Below are 19146 nucleotides of genomic sequence, written 5' to 3' on the forward strand. Positions count from 1 at the left end.
TCTCTCTCTCTCTCTCTCTCTCTCTCTCTCTCTCTCTCTCTCTCTCTCTCTCTCTCTCCCCTTCCCTCCCGCTCCCTCTCTCTCACACACACAGTGTATATGCAGTGCATATGCCCCTGAGTACACACAAAAATATTTCCATGCATTCCCAGCTCACTTGGGTAGAGAACGGCAGCAGATTGGGAGCTGCTCAGGTCCTAAGAAGCTCATGAGTAGAGAAATCCATGCTGCCGAGACCACTGTAAACATCAAGAAAAGTGTTCTAGAGAAGGTGTTATTCAAATTCACGCTTAAAGGATGAATAGAAGTAACTGAGAAGAAACGAGTATCTGAAGAATGGAGTGGTCAAAGCCATGGAAAGATACTAGCAGGCTGGACTTCAGAGGCTTTGTGGACCCTAATGAGCAGGGGGAGGTGTGAAATAGGACATCTTGGGTGCAGAGAATGCTGAGAGAGAAGAGTGAGTTCTGAAATAGAATGTGGTCCCTTGGGGTGAATGGGGGGATGTTGAGGAAGACTCAGGGCCCAGTGGTGTAGGTCTCCGTTCTGGAAGTTTCTGTGTTGTGTCCTCTGGTTCTTTTTTGAGTGCAGGTCTTGGAAAGGACTGGAAGCCAAGCATGAGAGTGATCTTGGTAATCTCAGGTTATCTAAGTGTGCACAGCAGTGGCCAGTCACGGAGCTGCATGACAAAGAGCTGCCCAAAACTGGCAATACTCAAATGCCCAGGTCCTGACTTGGCTGATCTTCCAGAACTCAGAGTCTCCGGACTTTCTCTTCTGTCTTCCAACTTCCTGAGCAACTCAGGCTGGGGGATCCATGGATTCTGTACTCATGGATTCAGTCAATCCTGGACCAAAAATTCTGGGTGTGTGTGAGGGGTGGAATCACATCTGTACTGGACATACACAGATTTTTTTCTTGTAATTATTCCCAACCAATATTGTATAATAGCTATCTCCATATTATATATTAAGTATTAGAAGTAATCTACAGATGGTTTAACATACACCAGGGATCATATGAGTTATGTGCACCATTTTTATGCAAGGGACTTAAGCATCATGGATTTGAGTATTCATGCCTGGGAGAATGCCTGGAACAAGTCCCCTCCAGGATACTGAGGGAACCTGGACATAGTAACTTGTCCTCACAGCATATGTGCTATCTTCTGGCCTGGCATTTCCAGTCTATTCTTGAAGGTCCATAGAATATTAATTGGTACTGAAAAAAAAACAAATGTGCATGGCCCTGTTGGAAAGAGGCTTGGTGGAGGCCAACCTAAGCAGATTATCTTTAATGGTAGTGCAGCGTCTGAGTGTATTCCAGATGCTCACACTCACAAATTCAAAACGTGTCCAGTAAGTCACACTTTCCAAACGTAATTTGACCAGGAATGACTTTTTTTTGAGGCTGTCTCGGGAGACTGGCATTTCATGGAGCAAATGTTAGCAATGGCTGGGATGAGCAATAGAAGCATCCGAGGGGAGGGTGTGGAAGATTCCCGGGCACTCTCTTGGGGGAGGAGCAACATGAATAATTAAAGCACACATGCAGTGCATGTTCTCTGACTGTGCCCATGCTGACAGAGATGTTTTAAGACAGGATCCCAAATAAGCATTCCACAAATCTGCACCATCCGAACTCCTCTGTGTCCTCATGGTAGCCTCACGGGATGGTCCCTAGGCACTCTCCTGTGTGAACCACCTAAGTAAGGCTCATTCCTGCAGCTTTGTCGTGCATTGGCCAGGCCCAGCTCCCAGGAGTCAGAGTCATCACCATCCTTCAAGGTTTGTCTCCAAAGCTGCTGCCTCCTAATCTCCCTGTTCTGAATTAGTTGCTGCAGCCTCTGGCTCCCCCAAGCATCTCGCTTCGGTTTCTCTAGCACCAACCAAGACCAGCCCTCCTGCCCATCTTGAGTGGCATCTCCTTGGCATCACACATCTCTCTTAAAGTATGAAGGCTAAGCAGACCTCTCAGGCTCCCTGGAATCCATGTATGCAGCAGGTGTTGCTACACATGAAGTCATGATCATATGAGAAGGGGCTGGGGTGGGGGGTCCCTGATACCAGTGTTTCCCTAGGCAATCTCATGCTGGTCAGAGCAATCACAACTACCTAGCTCGGGGTTCCAGAAAGGCCATGACAACCTGGCCCCCTGTGCTCTGAGTACACTGGAGGTTCAGGAAAGGTCGTCCTTTCTGTTGCTGTCAACAGTTAGCAAATACCAGGACTCCTCTCTCGGGAGAGGGAATAGATTACCACACATGAACCTGGTAGTGCATGTTTGATGAGGGATTGGGCAGAAATGCCAGGCACGATTAGCCCAAGCTGCTTGGCTTTATTAAGTAAACATGACTGTGCAATAGCTAACATCCTGTCAGTACCCGGAGGATCTAGCTTTTCCCTGGAGGCTTTAGCAAGCTGCTCAAATCCAGGAGCACTCAGGAGAGAACCTGAGACCCACAAGAGTTGAGCGGGCATCGTGATCTCAGCCATCTACAGAGCAGGCGGCAGCTAAGCTCCCCACTAGATCATCTCTTAAGAGTTTTGACAGAAACATGTTGCCACAGACACTATTATTAATCCACGCTGCAGATACAGGCTGTGTGGATTCTCACACAAGGTCACAGAGTTAATAGGCAGCAGAGTCTGGATCGAAACCTGTGCGTCCAGGATTCCCAAACCTGGTGCTTAATCACTGCATTTCTGTTGCCTAGCGTATAAATAACCTTTCTGAGTGTGGCCAGAACTGCAAGCTGTTTTTCTCCCAGGGAATCATTTACATATGTACAACACCCTGTGACGCTGGGGATGAAAGCTAAGTCTGTTTTTAATTGGGAAGGCAGAAGATAATTCTTATTTGACTTTCTAAATAAGTCCAGCAAGTGTCAAACGGTGATGATCTGTTCATTCATTCATTCATTTATCCAGCAAATATTTACTAAGCACTGTGGCAGGCTGAGTCCCGAGGACCCTGGGGATGCAGTGATGAGCAGAATGGTCTCTGTTGGCAGAGAGATGCAGGGGGATGATAGACAAGGAAGGGGCAAACAAGTAAATTAGCAAGATTGTTACAGATTGTCCTGGGACAAGAACAGAACAGGATACTCTGATGAAAACGGCAGTGGCAGCAGGGAAGGTTAAGGCTGAGCCCAGAAAGGGGATAAAGGAGACCTGTCTAAAAAGTGGTCTGGAGCTAAAAACTGAACATCAAGGTGGAGCTGGCATAGGAGACTTGCTGCGGGGTCATTCCAGACAAACAGAAGATGTACAGAGTCCTGTGATGGAGAAGGGGGAGGGGCATGAGCAGACCATGTGGGAAGGTGTATAGAACTGTGGCTGGAACATAGTGATAGAGCATTGTTTAAAGTGAATAAAAATAGGGATAGTTTTAGCATCCTCAAAAGGGGAGAGCTTGAGATAGGATGGCAGCCGGGCATGGCGGCATAAGGCTGTGGCCCTGGGTCATCCAAGGAGGCTGAGGCCTTGGGAGGCCAAGGTCAAGAATTGCCTGCACAACTTAGTAAGAGCCTGTCTAAAAATGTAAAATGTTCAAAACAAGGCCGTGGTGAAGTATTTGCCTAGCTCGAAGAAGCACGAGGTTCAACTCTCAGATCGTTTTCTCAAAAGGGAAAGAGGAGGCAGAAAGGTAGAAAGACAGAAGGAGCAACAAAGGGAGGGAGACATAAGAAGGAAAGAGAAAGGAAGATAAGGAGATAAGACACCACAGATCGAGCTTTGACAGTGTGTTCTGTCAACGACTCCAGTCCTTCAGCCTTTGTGGTCCATGTGGCTTGGTACAACTCACTTTCTTCCTTCAAAGCACGAAAGCGGGGTGCCATGTAAACAAATGACCATTGCTTGTGTCTCAATAAAACTTTATTTGTGGAAATAAGCGCAGAGGCAGATTTGCCTGTGGGCTATAGTTTGTCAGCTACTGCCTTTGGGGTTGTGGAATCAAAGGTAGCATGCCACACAATCCCAGATCTTGTACTGAGTGATGTTGGCAACAGGCTCCTGGGGCTGCCACTCCTTGACCATGGCCACTGAAGTGCTTCTGGTGGCAAAGCAGAATGGGTGCATCTCCCCCGGACGTTGGAAGCCATTGACAGACCGACCAGAATCTATTGGAGGCCCCATGCCTTTGTGTAAAATGTGAATTGTATACTCTGGGTCACAGCAGATCCTTCGGTTGGAGTATAAAGTAAAAGTCTCCCAATTGTGGGCTAGGGAGCTGTAGGTAAATCACAGGATCTCCAGAAAATTCCTGCCTCTGGGTTCTGCAGAGCAAATGCTACAGGGGCAGGTTCTGCCATCTGCTCAGGGTTGGGGTGGCAGCTAGGGCATGATGGCTGCCTCAGTCCTTCCTCTGCCCTTGCCAGTGGCCACTGTCACCTGCCTCTGTCACCAGCTTTAGCAACAGCACCATCCTCCTTGTCCCATGACTCACTGACAGTGATGTTATGCCACCACATAGGCTGAATTTCTTTGGGTCATGCTCCCTCCCTCCTTCCCTTCCTCCCTCCCTTTTTCCCTTCCTCCCTCCCTCCCCCTCCCCTCCGTCCCTCCCTCCCTGCCTCCCTCACTCACTCACTCACTCACTCCTATTATCGTTTATTCCTTCCTTCCCCCCTTCTATTCCCCACTTACTCTATAAACTCACTCCCTATTAGACTTAGTTAAGCACTGGTTCACAAACCTCTCCTCCGTTGCTGAGCCCCACCCCCACTTTTTCACACGTATGCATATGTTATTTGTATGGCATACATGCATAAATGCGTGTTCTCACGTATGGATGTCTGTGCATGTCTGGCTTGGTTTGGAGGCCAGGGTTTGATGCTGGGTGTCTTCCTGGTTCACGCTACATTTTTCTTGCTGAGAATTGTCCCTGCACCCAACGCATCCCAGTTCAGTCATCATAGCTAGGCAGCTTGTCTCAGAGATCCCCTGAGCTCACTTCCCAAGTGCTGGGGCTCTAGGTCAGCTGCCATGGCTTTCCCAAAGGTTCTCTGGTCCTTGTGCTCTTGCACCCAAGTCATCTGCCCAGTCCTTGTTCTGAGTTTTTAATACAGACCAGCCACTCAGGTTGATTTTGAGCTCAGTTCTACCACTGGCTACAAGTATCTGATTTTTTCCTAAACATGGTGCAAGTCTAAAGGGTCCGTGGCTATTTTGACATAGGGAGAGACCTGACTTCAGCAGACTCCCTGGGACCCTCATAGGCAACCCTAGCAGGTCAACCCCAAATCCTTCCCAAACTCTTTTGCTTAGATCTGTGGGGTTCAAACTGTATTCCCCTCATTCAAACTGATCATGGCATGAGATAGCAAAGCTTTGTCTGGAGAACGTTAGTATTTGTAAACGTAATTCATTTCTGCACGCATAACAATGCAACTAAACTTCTAAAATGCATCTGCTGCTAAATCAGTGGTTCTCAGCCTTCCGAATGCTGCAACCCTTTAATACAGCTCCTCTTGAGGTGACCCCAACCATAAAATTACTTTGTGACTACTCCATAACTGTAACTTTGCTACTACTATGAACCTTAATATAAATATCTGCTATGCAGCCCCAGAGAGGTCGTGATCCACATGTTGAGAACCACTGTGTTAGCTGCCCAGTGGTCACAGTGAGGTATTGGTCCAGTGGTGACGGTGATGTAAATGGGTCAGGCTGGTAGATACAATGACATAGCTCTATTAGTGGTCACTGTCAAGGGCAGTAATGATCAGCAGAGCTGATGAGCTGTGAGCCTGACTGACAGGCAGACACTGTCACCTCCTTCTTCTGTTCTCTTGCCTCAGTGTCCACCGCAACCTCCTGCAATGACCCCGGAGTCCCGCAGAATGGGAGTCGGAGTGGTGACAGCTGGGAAGCCGGCGATAGCACAGTGTTCCAGTGTGACCCAGGCTATGCTCTGCAGGGGAGCGCAGAGATCAGCTGCGTGAAGATCCAGAACCGATTCTTCTGGCAGCCCAGCCCGCCCACATGCATCGGTACAGAGCAGCTTCAGGCGTCTGCTCATCTCTCCAGTCTTGGGGTTGTGGGTACCAGGCTCCTCTACACAGTAGGCAGCTAGCTGCCTTTTGAGCCTGGGGCCAGGAGAATGGTTCAGCAAAATGATGCAGAAAACCCAGTTTTCCTATACACACTCACGCAAACAGACAGAACAGGTATACACACACACACACACACACACACACACACACACACACACACACAAATATACACACACGCACATCTCATGAACTTTTAAAAATGATCTCAGAGAGTTCTGAGCCAGGAAGATCTGTCCTCTTGTCTCCAGCCTATTGTCTAAGTTGAGTAGGTCATCCCAGGTCAGAAGATCAGCAGATTCCAGGGGCAAAGGAAAGACACTTTTCTCCCTCTCCCAGGGAATTGCTGACTGCCTGGATTAGGGTTCCTGCAATCTACCCTTTGTCTTAAAATCTCCCAAATCAACATATGAAGGCTCTTAATAATAACAGTAGTAATAATAATACTCGCATGCCCCAGGTAGTCACTCACATGCCCCAGGTGCCCGCATGCCCCAGGTGCCCGCATGCCCCAAGTAGTCACTCACATGCCCCAGGTGCCCGCATGCCCCAGGTGCCCGCATGCCCCAGGTAGTCACTCACATGCCCCAGGTGCCCGCATGCCCCAGGTGTTCAGCTCTTCTGCTCCCCGAGTGAAATGATGAACTCAGTTGATTCCTGTGCCCATGGCTGGTGGACACAGAAGAGTAGAGAGACCAGCCAGGCACTTTTAATCCCACTTTTAATCCCAGCACTCAGAAGGCAGAAGCAGGCAAATCTCTAAGTTTGTGGCCAGCCTGGTCTGCAAGATGGCCAGGCCTATGTATACAAAGAAACCCTGTCTCAAAAAGGGGGAAGAAAGAAAGAGAGAGAGAGAGAGAGAGAGAGAAATGATGACGATGGCCACTGAGTCCGAATGTGTGCTGGGCTCACACTAGAAGTTTGCTTAGATAACCCCATTTAGCTTTTCCCTGCAGCTCCCTGAATTTAGCACCATTCCCTCATTATAGCTACAGAAACCAAAATAGAAAAATTTGGATATCTTGTCCCAAATTGCAAAGCTAAGAAACACAAGAGCCAAGATTCCCGCCCACGCCAGGCTGAGCACAAAACCCCTGCTTTCCCACCACCAATGCGTCCTCCCTGCTAGAGACAGACTTAGGGGACTTCCTGAGACCTCTCCCAGCTGTGTTCACCCTGGAAGGTTCCACAGTAAGGACCACCCTGATATCTGAGGTCTGGCCTTGACTTGCTCCAGCTCTGGGATGTGGTTCTGAAAGCAAGGCATTGGATCCAGTTCCTTGGTGGAAATGGGGTTAGCTCACGAACCAAAGAGACCCTGGAGCCAGCTCAGTGTTGTAGAGAAGTGGGGTGTGCAAACAATCAGACCCAAACATGGGCTGAGGATCTGTCATTCACTGTGGAAATTGTTCAAGTCTTAGCCTGGGATCCTCGCCTGTGAGGGGGAACATGCACATTTCCCTGGTGGCATTGTAGAGAGACAAGATACCTAGGCCTCATCTCCTTGTCCCCCTTCCTTTCTGCCCCCAATGCCCTTCTTTGTTCATATTTCAAATCCTTGCGCTCCCTTCCTCCCAGTGAGCCGGATTCCAATGGTGGGGATGTGGGGTGGGGAGTGGTTCTGTTGAGAAGCACCCGGAAGCCTCTGTGTCCCCTCTCAGTGTCTCCTGTCCCACAAGGCTGTGACCCTTTTAATATACTTTCCAGAAAAAGTAAGTCCTTGCACCAGCACCCTGCGAAGGAAGAGCTGGGCTGGGCCAGGCTGACAGGCTGCAGCTGGGCACTGAGCAGGCCAGTGAGGTTAATTCAGCTTTCATGGCACACACTTCTGCACATGGCCTCGGGGAGGGCACCTCCTCTCACAAACAGATTGGAAATCCCAGTGATGAGCCCCTCGTTTCCAGCTCCTTGGCAGTCTGCCATGAACAGAGCTAGCTGGCCCTGATGGCCCTGCCTTACAGGAGAGAAACAAAGAGAGGAAGCAAATATTTGTCAAACGTTGTCTGTGATGGATGCCAGGCTAGCTCTAGCTCCATTCCCGGTGAAGTCAGCACATGAGCTTAGAACTCTGGTTCCTGGGTTCGAGTCTGGCTTCTCCACAAGGGGTGTTAGGGGTCATCTGGACAAAAGCCATGTCAAAGCTGAGGTGTGAAATCCTGAGCCCTCACCCTCATCCCTGTCCCTGTCCCGGATGCAGTGAGCTGCCTGGGACCTGTTAGAGGCTGAAGGAGGCCCTTGGGAAAAACAGCTTGCTGGATCCCTGGCTACCCTATCCTCCCCATCTGTTGAGAAGTCCACCAGTGCAGGAGAGGGTGGCCACTGTGGACTCAGGAGGAATCGCAGCATATTGGTCCTGATGAGAGGCATGCTCATCCTTAGGCAAGGAGTAAAGCTGGAAGGCATCTGGGATCCAAACAGATGCCAGGAGAGCTGGCAGCCAAGGAGACCAATAGTGCTTGGCAGGCAAACATGATGGTGTTTTCCACTCCCTGTGATAGCCTGCACAAAGAAGATACAGTAAACACCCACGAGGCTTTCCTGAATTCATAAGACGGTGAGAAGATGGCACATACTTCATATTCCTGAAAGATGACGGTGACACCATTTTGACCATGAGACCTCTCCCCTAAGCATCACAGACACCCGCTAAGGGAGACATCACCTCCTTTTAACACAAGAGAAAAATATGCAGGTTAAGTAATTTCCCTAAGGTCACAGCGAGGAAGAACCTGGTTTTTGTTTTTTGGTTTTTTTCTTAAGATAATTTATTGAGAGCTGAAGATTCAGCTCAGTTGATAGAGTGCTTACCTAGCATACACAAAACCCTAGGTACCATCTTCAGCATCATGCCAGATGAGGCATGGTAGCAAACCACCTGTGATTCCAACACTCAGGAGGCAGAGGCAGAGATTAGGAATTCAAACTCATCCTTCACTAGACATGGCAAATTAGAGACCAACCTTGGCTACACAAGACCCTGTCTCAACATCAGCAACAACAATGGGCTTTTTGTTTGTGTTTTGTTTTATTTATTTATTTTACTGAGGTGAAATGCACATCGTATAAAATGGCCTATTTTTAAGTGACCAAGTAAAGGGGACAGACTTTTCCTCACCTTCTCTCCTCAGCTCCTTGTGGAGGAGACCTAACAGGGCCATCAGGAGTCATTCTGTCACCAAACTACCCAGAACCCTATCCACCAGGCAAGGAGTGTGACTGGAAAGTGACCGTCTCTCCGGACTACGTCATCGCCCTGGTATTTAACACGTATGTACCTTTCCCGGGCTGGGAGACCAAGGGTTTTGAGACCTCGGGAGTTGAGGACCTGGGTGGCCAGGCTAGTTCTCACAGGTGTGTGGCAGAGTTCTCAGGTCCAAGAGTAAGAGAGAGTCAGAGATGGGGAGGGGCTCCAGCATCCACTGGAGTCTTCTCTGCCCTGGGACTTGTGTCTGCAGGATCCTTGTAATAGTTTCCAAAGCAGCTAACACTCTTTCTCTTACACTTTTGTGGCTGCTAAACACAAAGGAGCCCTAACCTGGGTCTCCATGTCTTAACACATTGGCTGGCCCTCTCCCCAGTGCCTCCCTCCATCCTGAAGCTTTGCAGGTCTCCATGATCTTTCCACCTAACCCGTGCACTCACACCTTCATTCCATTCCCAGGCAGTTCTCCATAGATCTGCCCTATCCCCTCCCTTCTTCCTCCCTCCAGTGGCCTTCTGGACTACTTAAGCCTGGCGACTACCCCAACAGTCCCATTAGGAACTTTTCTGATAAAAGACTCCAGCGTGGACTGGGGAGGTGGCTCAGTCAGTGTTTGCCACACAAGTCTAAGTCTCTCAACTTAAAAGGCCAGGCATGGTGACACGTGGTTGTAATCCCAGCACTGGGGAGGCAGAGATAGGAAGCAGCTCCCTGAGGCTCCCAGCCTAGCCTACTTGGCAAGCTCCAGGCTAGTGATGAAATTCTCTCTCAACACACAAAGTGAATAGCTCTTGAAGGAACAATGTCCAAAGGTGACCGCTGTATGGTGTATGGTATAGTACGTATGTATACATGACAGCAAATTCTCACATCTCCATCTTCATGCTACTACCTCCTGCCTCAACTTGACCATTTATCATCTTCCATGCCAACGATGTCTTGGTCTTCACACTGGCTACTCTGTCTTGTCTAGCCTTCCAGGGTACTCTCTCTTACGGGCAACTTAATAGCAAAGAAGCAAACAGGCAGGTCCTTTGTTTGTTTGTTTGTTTGTTTGTTTATCCCTTAATAAATCTACCCTCTTTTTAAGTGAGTTTTGAATTTCTGAGTTTGGTTTCTACAGTCTGATGCACATCCATCTGTCCAAGCAGGCCCAGAGCTCCAGTCAAATTGAATGCTTGGTGGTTTCCTGAGTCTCAAAGCCTCGTTCATGCCTATCTCACATCTGCTTCCCAGTGACTTTCTTGTTTACCTTCCTTGTCCCACTGCTGTGGGTCATCTCAGTCCCTGGGATAAGCTCAGGCTGGACCACCATGGAAGCCTGAGTGTGTCCCTCCGTGGAGACTGAACATTTTATAGACCCTATGTTATATACTATTGACCATTCTATGCAGTCAGGAGTGTGACCTACGGTAGCCATGTTGTTTGCTCTGAAGGGGTTACTTTATTAAGTGTGCATCAAGACAAAGTAAAAGAATGACTAAGGAGTGAGAGAGCAAACTGTGATCAAGGCAGGAGCTCAAAGCAGCCAGCAGATGTCAACAGGGAAGCCCATTTAGGGCAGGCAGCTGGAGTTGCAAGTGGAGCCTGCCCCAGGCAGAACAGAGCAGCAGCCCTCTGGTGAGATACTCAAGTGAAAGAAAAAATAGCAACAGATAGAGATAACATCATCCAATCAGACACCCACAACATCATACAAAAACCAACTGAGGAAGCTGAGGCAGCAGGAGGTACCAAGTGAGCTGTGCTCCATAAGTGAGCATCCTATGGCTGAACTTGGTATAGATAGACTTCTGACTTCTCTTTCCCACTGTAGGTACTCTTATATAACTGCATAAACAACAGTAACATCTGTTGAGCATTTCACCTTGAGAACAGCTGGGTCATCTCAAGGACACAGAATTTTCACTCCCAGGATCTTCACTGTTTTGCCGTCCCTCCCAGTCATGGAGTTAGGGGAAGCCCACTCATTCCTGGAAGGGACTTAAAGGACACTTTGAGGCACACCTGCTTGGATCTGAAATGGGGGGGTGGAGATGCAGCCCCACTTTGAGAGTCAGCTTCTCAGTGGGCTCAAACAGCTAATGACAATCCACCAGCATTGTACCCATTACATTAGCAGAGCATCCGCTGCTTCCAGCACCAGCCAGTTCAGGAAGGCAAGGCATGTGTCTAGCATGCCCTTTGTCGTTGGCACCAGATATGGTGCTGGGCATCTTGAAAGGGCTCAGATAAAAATCCAGTGATGTGAATAAGGTAGGAAGAGATACAGGGAGAAAAATGCTGGTTCCACCAGAGTATGGTGGCTCATGCCTGCATGCCCAGCGCTGAAACAGGATAACAAAGAGTTCAAGAGTTCCAGGCCATCCTAGGCAGCAATGTGAAACTGTCTCAAAAGTGAGATGGATGGATGGATGGATGGATGGATGGATAGATAGATAGATAGATAGATAGATAGATAGATAGATAGAAGAAAAGAAAGAAAGAGAGAGAAGGAAGGAAGGAAGGAAGGAAGGAAGGAAGGAAGGAAGGAAGGAAGAAAAAAGAAAGAAAGAGAGAAAGAGAGAGAGAAGGAAGGAAGGAAGGAAGGAAGGAAGGAAGGAAGGAAAAAGAAAGAAAGAAAGAGAGAGAGAGAAAGAGAGAGAGAAGGAAGGAAGGAAGAAAAAAGAAAGAAAAAAGAAAGAAAGAGAGAGAGAGAAGAAAGGAAGGAAGGAAGGAAGGAAGGAAGGAAGGAAGGAAGGAAGGAAGGAAGGAAGGAAGGGAGGGAGGAAGGAAGGAAGGAAAAAGAAAGAGAGAGAGAGAGAGGGAAGGAAGGAAGGAAGGAAGGAAGAAAAAAGAAAGAGAGAGAGAGAGAGAGAAAGGAAGAGAGAAAGAAAGAAAAGAGGTCATTCCACAATCTGTGACCAAGACAAACTCAGCCAGAGCCTTTCTCTGAGGACTTTTGAAAGAATGGGTAGTTTCTGGAATAAGGAAACTATGTCACTCAGAAAAGGGAAGCAGCCCTGCAGCCAACACCAGTATGGGAAGGCTCTATGTACAGAGGACACACATCTGCTTTCTAGACACACTCTGTCTCCCTACTCGCATTACCTTCTTTGCCACTACCCTAGCCAGATTATAACCCCTCTCTACACCATGTGTCTTGGCTAAAGGGTAGAAGAGCCACTTCATTCTCAGTCTAACCGAATGGTCCATTTCTGTGTCCCTGCCCATTCCAGGGCATGAGTGCCTTCGCATCAGAAATCTGTTTTCAGAAAGTACATTTACTTGTCAGCCCTCTCATCTCTTTACACTTGATTTAGTAAAAATTGCCTTCATTGGACACATGCTTAAGAGCAGAATCATGCATCAGAGAGCAGGCGCCGACATTAAGAGTTATCAGATACACACCACGCAGAGTTCCAAAAGGGGTGAGCCAGCTAACACACACACACACACAGACACACACAGACACACACACACACACACACACACACACACACGGCATGAGGGCTACTGAGACTCCGCTTCTTCCTAGCTGTCATTTTCCATTACATTCTCTCTAGGCTGGTATGTCCATCCTGCAGCCTATGAGCCTCATGTGTCCCACGATAGCTATGACTGTGGCCTGACATATTTGGAGATGACAACATCATGTCACGATATCAAAAGCTTAGATGCCCCTGCTAGATGCCCTACAGGGATAGATTATATCCATGAACTCCCGTTCTCAGTTAGGATGGATTTTCATCCCACACTAGGATCAGGTAGCTCAGGGAGAGACACCTGAAGGTGATGCTAGAACCCAGTGGGTGGCAGATGCTGAAGAGGGCCATGGCTGGCATGGGATGGAAGAGAAAACTAGGCTTTTCAGGGTGGCAGGTCCCATCCTTCTGGCGATGACTCCCTGGACAATTCTGTGCTCTTAGGAAAACTCAGTACAAACTGGTGTGATAGCAGAACAATGAAGTCAGACAAGAGCCTGCCAGCTTCGCCCCTTCATGCCTGGAGTTGGCAACTTGCTTTCCCTCTTCCGTGAGCAAAACCTGAGGCCTTTGGCTACAGAACCAAGAACACTCAGTGACTAGAATCTTACACCTGTATCCCCAAGCCACATTTTGTACCATCTCTCCCAACCATGAGCAAAACCTGAGGCCTTTGGCTACAGAACCAAGAACACTCAGTGACTAGAATCTTAAACCTGTGTCCCCAAGCTACAATTTGTACCATCTCTCCCGACTGGGATGTCACCTCATTCTCTTCAGTCTTTGGAGGGAGGGTACCATGGGATGGTGGGCTTGCTTTCTGGGAGGCCCCAGCACAAACAAACCCCTGTTTGACCTCCGTGGGGGGTGGGGATGGGCTATTTTTGTTCTCCAGATTTAACTTGGAGCCTGGCTATGATTTTCTTCACATCTACGATGGAAGGGACTCTCTGAGCCCTCTCATAGGAAGCTTCTATGGCTCACAGCTCCCCAGCCGCATTGAAAGCAGCAGCAACAGCCTCTTCCTCGCCTTCCGCAGCGACGCATCTGTGAGCAATGCCGGCTTCGTTATTGACTACACAGGTAAGGGCCTGGTGGCAGAGAGCCCCAAGGGTAGGGTCAGTGGGCTTAACCAAGAAGCAGCAATACAGTACAGAAGGGAAGGTGATAGACTAGACTACAGAGAGCTTGCAGAATATTTATCTTCCCTGAGATGCACCCTACCCCAAATGGTTCTTATATATTTACACACCCTGGGTCTAAAAGAGCATGGTAGCATTCTTTTGTCATCCTGCTTCTGTTTTCACATCACTAACCTTCTTCTCCCCTTCTCTATAAGGCTCATTTCTAACTCTACTTCACTCTCACAGTCTCCCTCAGTACCTGCCGGCTATCACCTTCCTGGTCATTCCCCCACCCTGTGAGGGTTCATGTTGAATCTCAGGCTTCCTTAAACCCCAGCCAGCACCTCTGACCATCTTGGGAAATTGACTGTGTCTTAATCTTTTGTTGCTATACGAAATAATCAAGGCTTGGCACCTTTTAAAGAAAAGGGAGTTCTCTAGCTCACAGTTTTAGGCTGAAAGTTCAAGATTGAATCTGGCCTTCTGGTCGACCTCTCAGAGAGGTAGAGGGAGCAGCACCACAGTGAAGGGAACCCATGAATCAGAGATTATATGGCCAGACAGAAAGGCAGATGGCTGGAAAGACTCAGGAGCCAGGCTTCCTGTGTCCATCACTGCTCACTATAACAAAGAGACCCTTAAAATTACCTTAATCCTTTTCAAAGGCAGTGACCCCATGACCTGACTACTTCCCAGGAGACGCCACCTCTAAAAGGTTTCACCAGCAGTTCAACATATTGGATACCCATTGGCAACCTCTGGGACATGCACACAACGTCAAGCTATCTCAGCCCATATAGACAAGGTAGCCTGTGCAAATCTAGAGTCCCAGCCCTTCGATACTGGTATTCTGTCACAGACTGGTTACCATCTTGTTAGTCTTCTGGCTCTCCCATTCACTTACTTCCATCACATATTGGAATTAGGCCAGTGGATAATAGGGGTCAGAAGAAGGAGTTGATGGATTTTTTTCTTAAAGATAATACATATTTTAGATAATATTTCCCTGTCATAGCTTCTCAGTTCTGTCCCTGTAGGGCTCAAATAACCATAGACAAAACATAAAAGAATGGGCATATGCATGTGTTGAAAACTCACTTGGGGCATCGTGGGTATGCAGTGTGGATTTGGCTCAGTCAGTAAAGAGCTTTCACACATGAGGACCTGGGTTCAGATCCCACAGCACCCATATAAAAACCAGAGAGCTAGAGATGACCCAGCAGGTAAGAACACATACAGGGCAAACATGAGGACGGAGTTCAGATCCCAGCATCCACATTTAAAAAAAAAAAAAAAAAGGAGGCTATACACTCACCTATGACCCCAGTGCATCAAGGGACAGAGACAGGAGGAATGCTAAGGCTTGACTAGATGTCAGACTAGCTTTAGGATCAACAAGCGACACTGTCTCAAGAGAATAAGGCAGAAAGTGGTAGAGAAGGATACCAGATGTCTTCCTCTAGTGTATACCTACACACAGGTATATACACATACCACACAAAAAATGTGCATATACCACACACATGTGAAACACACACAGAGAGTATTTTTGGTCTGTTTGTCACAGGCACTCAGCTCTGCCTTTGGATGTTAACGCACCAAGGGGCAACACATAAAGGAATTGGTATAGCCATGTGTCAATAAAACCTCACAAAGACAGCCGTGGTACTTGCCTGGCCAAGAGCATAGCCTGCCAGTTAACTGAATTGAACGTTCATGTTTTCTACTTAGCAGTCAAATGACCTTAGGCAGGTTATTTAACCACTCAAAAATCCCCACTTGTTCATCCATAAAGTAATAGCAAGAAAATTCCCACACAGCAAAGCTACAAAGTTCAATGATCCTGTATGTTGAAGCCGTTGATACGGTGCCTGGCGTGTATCAAATACCTGAGGGTGTTCTTCAGAGGTTATTAATAGTCAGGACTGTGTTCTGGGCTCCCAGGCACTCCACATTTCTCTGCTCCATTAGTTCCCTTTTGACTTCCTCTTCTTCCTTAATTATCCCAGACAGCATTACCCAAATCCTAGCTCTATTTCTTCCTTGATTTGTGAACTTGGCAAGTTATTATCTTCTAGAACATAATCTACAATATAAGCAGTAAAAATTATGCTACAGATGGTTAATATTCAAAGACTGTATATATGTATAAATGTGGACATATGTTTAGATGTATATATACAGTCTTTGAATATATACATATATATATATATGAAAGAGCCACAAAAAATGATGCTATTTACAGGATCAAGATAATCCCCCCAGGCATACCTATCAGCTCATCTCCCTGGTGACTCTAAATTCTGTCAAGCTAATCATTAGTACTAGTTTGACACCTGTCTTCTTTGAGGACCAATTAGAGCACCTGTACACACAATGCTCTACATTCCCATCTTAGGACAAGCAAACATGCATTCTGATGTACGTGTGTGTGCCTGTGTATGAGTGTGTGTGTGTGTGTGTGTGTTATTGTCTGTGTGTGAATACAAGTGCATGAGGAGACTGGAAGTTACCCTCACATTTCATCGTCAAGAGTGCTTTCTATGTCCTTTGAGAGAGTCTTTTCTTGGTCTATATCTCACCATGTAGGCAAAGCTGGCTGGCCAGTGAGCTAACCTGTCTTAGCCTTGTGCTGGGATTACAGGCACACAATCTCACTCCCAGAACTTGCAAACAGATTCCAGGGATTAAGCTTGGGTCCCGTGTTTGCAGGGCAAGCATTTGATGGACTTGAGCCATCTTAGTCATCATCCCGCCGTTGCAACCACTCCCCTGGCTGGTTGAATGTTTTGACTATTGTTCCAGGATTTGGATTTTAGAAAGAGCAGGAATGGAGCTCACCTATGAAGACCAGAAAGAAGTAGTTTCTGGGTTGCTGCTTTGAGCAGCTTGGGTTTTACTTAGGACCATTATAGTAATGGGTTGGGAACCCTGTTTTATTATTTACAGCCAAGTCTGGGCCAGCTGCAGGTCTACTTCTGATCCCCATTCCATCTCTCACTAGCTGAATGGCTTGGAGAACCCGACCTGTCTCTCTGATCACCACATCCTTCATGTGGTGCCTGCAGTGTGACCGTGCCCGGCTCTGCCTGCTGAGACAGAGGCGAGATGACAGATTCGGAGGGGCTTTGAGACTGACAAAGTGACATTCCCATGTGTGGGCTGTCATCACTGTTATTAGTGTAATAGCACTCAGGATGGAAAGCCCGTCCTCTTTTGAAATGTGAGCAGATGTGAATACACACTGGCTCCTGGAGCTTGATGGTCGGCCACGCCCCTCATTGTTTAGCCAGACAAGATAGCAATCGTATATCAGGCCCACGCTCTGTGCCACACACGGCCAGCCCTGGTGCTAAGTTCTGAGGTCGTTGCTAGGGCTACAAGAAGACTCAGTAATTGTCCGCATCCTCCAGGAATTTGGAAGTCACTGGAAATAAATGTCCTTGCCCTGACTATCGGGACAATAGAATGCATCTTATCCCACCCCGAGTGGGGACCTAGGGATATGGGAGGATCAGTTTCCTTTAAGGATATGTCTCCTAGTAGGTCAACCATGCTCCAGGGGCTGACCCCACACCAGGAGTATATGTAGTGCATAGATTGGAGGCAGTGGTCATTCAATATAAAAAGTGAGAGGGACCTATCCAGATGTGGTCTTGTGTGTCTGTAGAAAGTCATCAAAGGAACAAGAGGCAGTGACATCACAGAGGGAATGATGGGGCAACACCTGCAGGGCTGTTACGGCCTGGAAGGATTTTGTCTCCTCCGAGTGAAGCAGAAGGTCTTGCTTGCATTCTTCCATCTCCTAGGCCAGACCTGGCTGCCCAAGAGCCTGGGATGTGTAGGTCTTACCTGGTCCCCAGGAACTGTCAGTCAAACGTGGGTTCCATCATTGAGACCGGAAGGGGAAATGGAAGGCAGGTACCACAGCTGATTCAGGCTCTGTGTGAGCTTGGTTTCAGCTCCTTAATTTCAAATACGATTTGACTCATGAATTTATGATAACAGGTCATCACATCTCTGAGATTTGAATCTGATTCATCCAGTGGCCATTTCTAGTCTAGCCAGAACCTCAGGCATAAGGAAAGGCCAGATTTGATGCAGGGGTCAGGGTGATGTACCATGGAGCACACCAAAAAGCCGAGGGGGGGGGGGCTTTGCCAGGTGAATAAATTCCCTGGTTCCAGTGAGTCCCAGCAATACACCCAGGAGTGCTGCATGCTCAGCTCTGTGGGGATGCTTTGAAGAGCAGGAACACTAGGAGGGCTCAAATGTGAGAGCTGATGGACACGACAGAATTACGGACCCTTGGGGGTCCTGCCCCGTCACTCAACAGGCTGATTGGCAGCTAAGTGACAGCCTCGAGCAATGGCTACCGAGTGTGTGTGCATTCTAAAAGGTACCCAGGTGACAGGAACTGCCATCAACAAAATTCCTCCAGAGCCATTTATCTCTGAACTCTGATAACTTCTCTTCCAGCTCTTCCCTCCTTAGCTCACTCCACATCAGGGCCCTTGTGTCAAGGTGGCTAGCATGTTAAGAGTCGCACAGAATTCTTGCCCTGCATCGACACTCTAACCAAAACCCAAGGGCCAGTGACAGGTTCCCGGTGCCATTTGGCCTTAGTGTGCTGCCACTGCCTAGCTGATAGTCCTGATGACAGGTGGAGTAAGGGCCGCCTTCCAGGACATCTTGGGATTTCTGAGGGAAGAAAGACTATAGTGTTAGGTCTCTGTCAGAGACCCAGGCTCCAGCTGGTACTCCTAGACCTTTGGAAACATTAAGTATGGTGCTGAGAGGTGTCAAAAAGAATAAATGAGTTGGGTACACCCACAGTTGCCTGTCTGGGCATAGTTTGTGGCCAGACAGAAAACACTATTACTTCAATAAATTGGATATTACATGGGGTTGGGGCATCCAACCAGAGGTGGGGGGAGGTTCTCCACCTCCTCCCTGGTTCTGGGTTTAGTGCCCTTTTTGGTGAGCCTTGCAGAGCTGTAGTCAGCTCCACTCTCAGGCCAGCATAGTGGAGGAAAAGATGAAGAGGAGAATGATGGCTTCAAATACAGGTTATTGCCAGATGTGTGGCTGGAGATAGGAAGCCAAGGAAACCCAGCCTGTGCCAGCTGGGGTGAGAGAGGAGACAGGGGCTGGGCCTGAGCACTGGCCTTCTCCTGTAGCATCCTCTGTCTTTCTCCAGGATGTTGGCAGGGGCGTAGGCTCACCGCAGGCAGAGCAGTACTTGCCCCTCTTGGGGAAGCCAGCAAGGAGATAAAAAGAGGATACCCAAGGCAAAGAACT

General features: G+C 48.1%; 1 protein-coding gene across 1 annotated transcript in view; it reads left to right on the forward strand.

Annotated features, from left to right (window-relative positions):
• Csmd2 (CUB and Sushi multiple domains 2) overlaps window positions 1-19146 on the forward strand; it is a 575103-nt gene that overhangs the window by 452997 nt on the left and 102960 nt on the right. The window contains exons 27-29 of the mRNA XM_029476560.1: window positions 5804-5995; window positions 9184-9322; window positions 13617-13804. Coding sequence (XP_029332420.1) covers window positions 5804-5995; window positions 9184-9322; window positions 13617-13804 — 519 coding nt within the window. The remainder of the gene's footprint in view (window positions 1-5803; window positions 5996-9183; window positions 9323-13616; window positions 13805-19146) is intronic.

The sequence above is a fragment of the Mus caroli genome, chromosome 4 (genome assembly GCF_900094665.2).
Source record: "Mus caroli chromosome 4, CAROLI_EIJ_v1.1, whole genome shotgun sequence".
In the NCBI taxonomy this organism is placed as follows: Eukaryota; Metazoa; Chordata; class Mammalia; order Rodentia; family Muridae; genus Mus; species Mus caroli.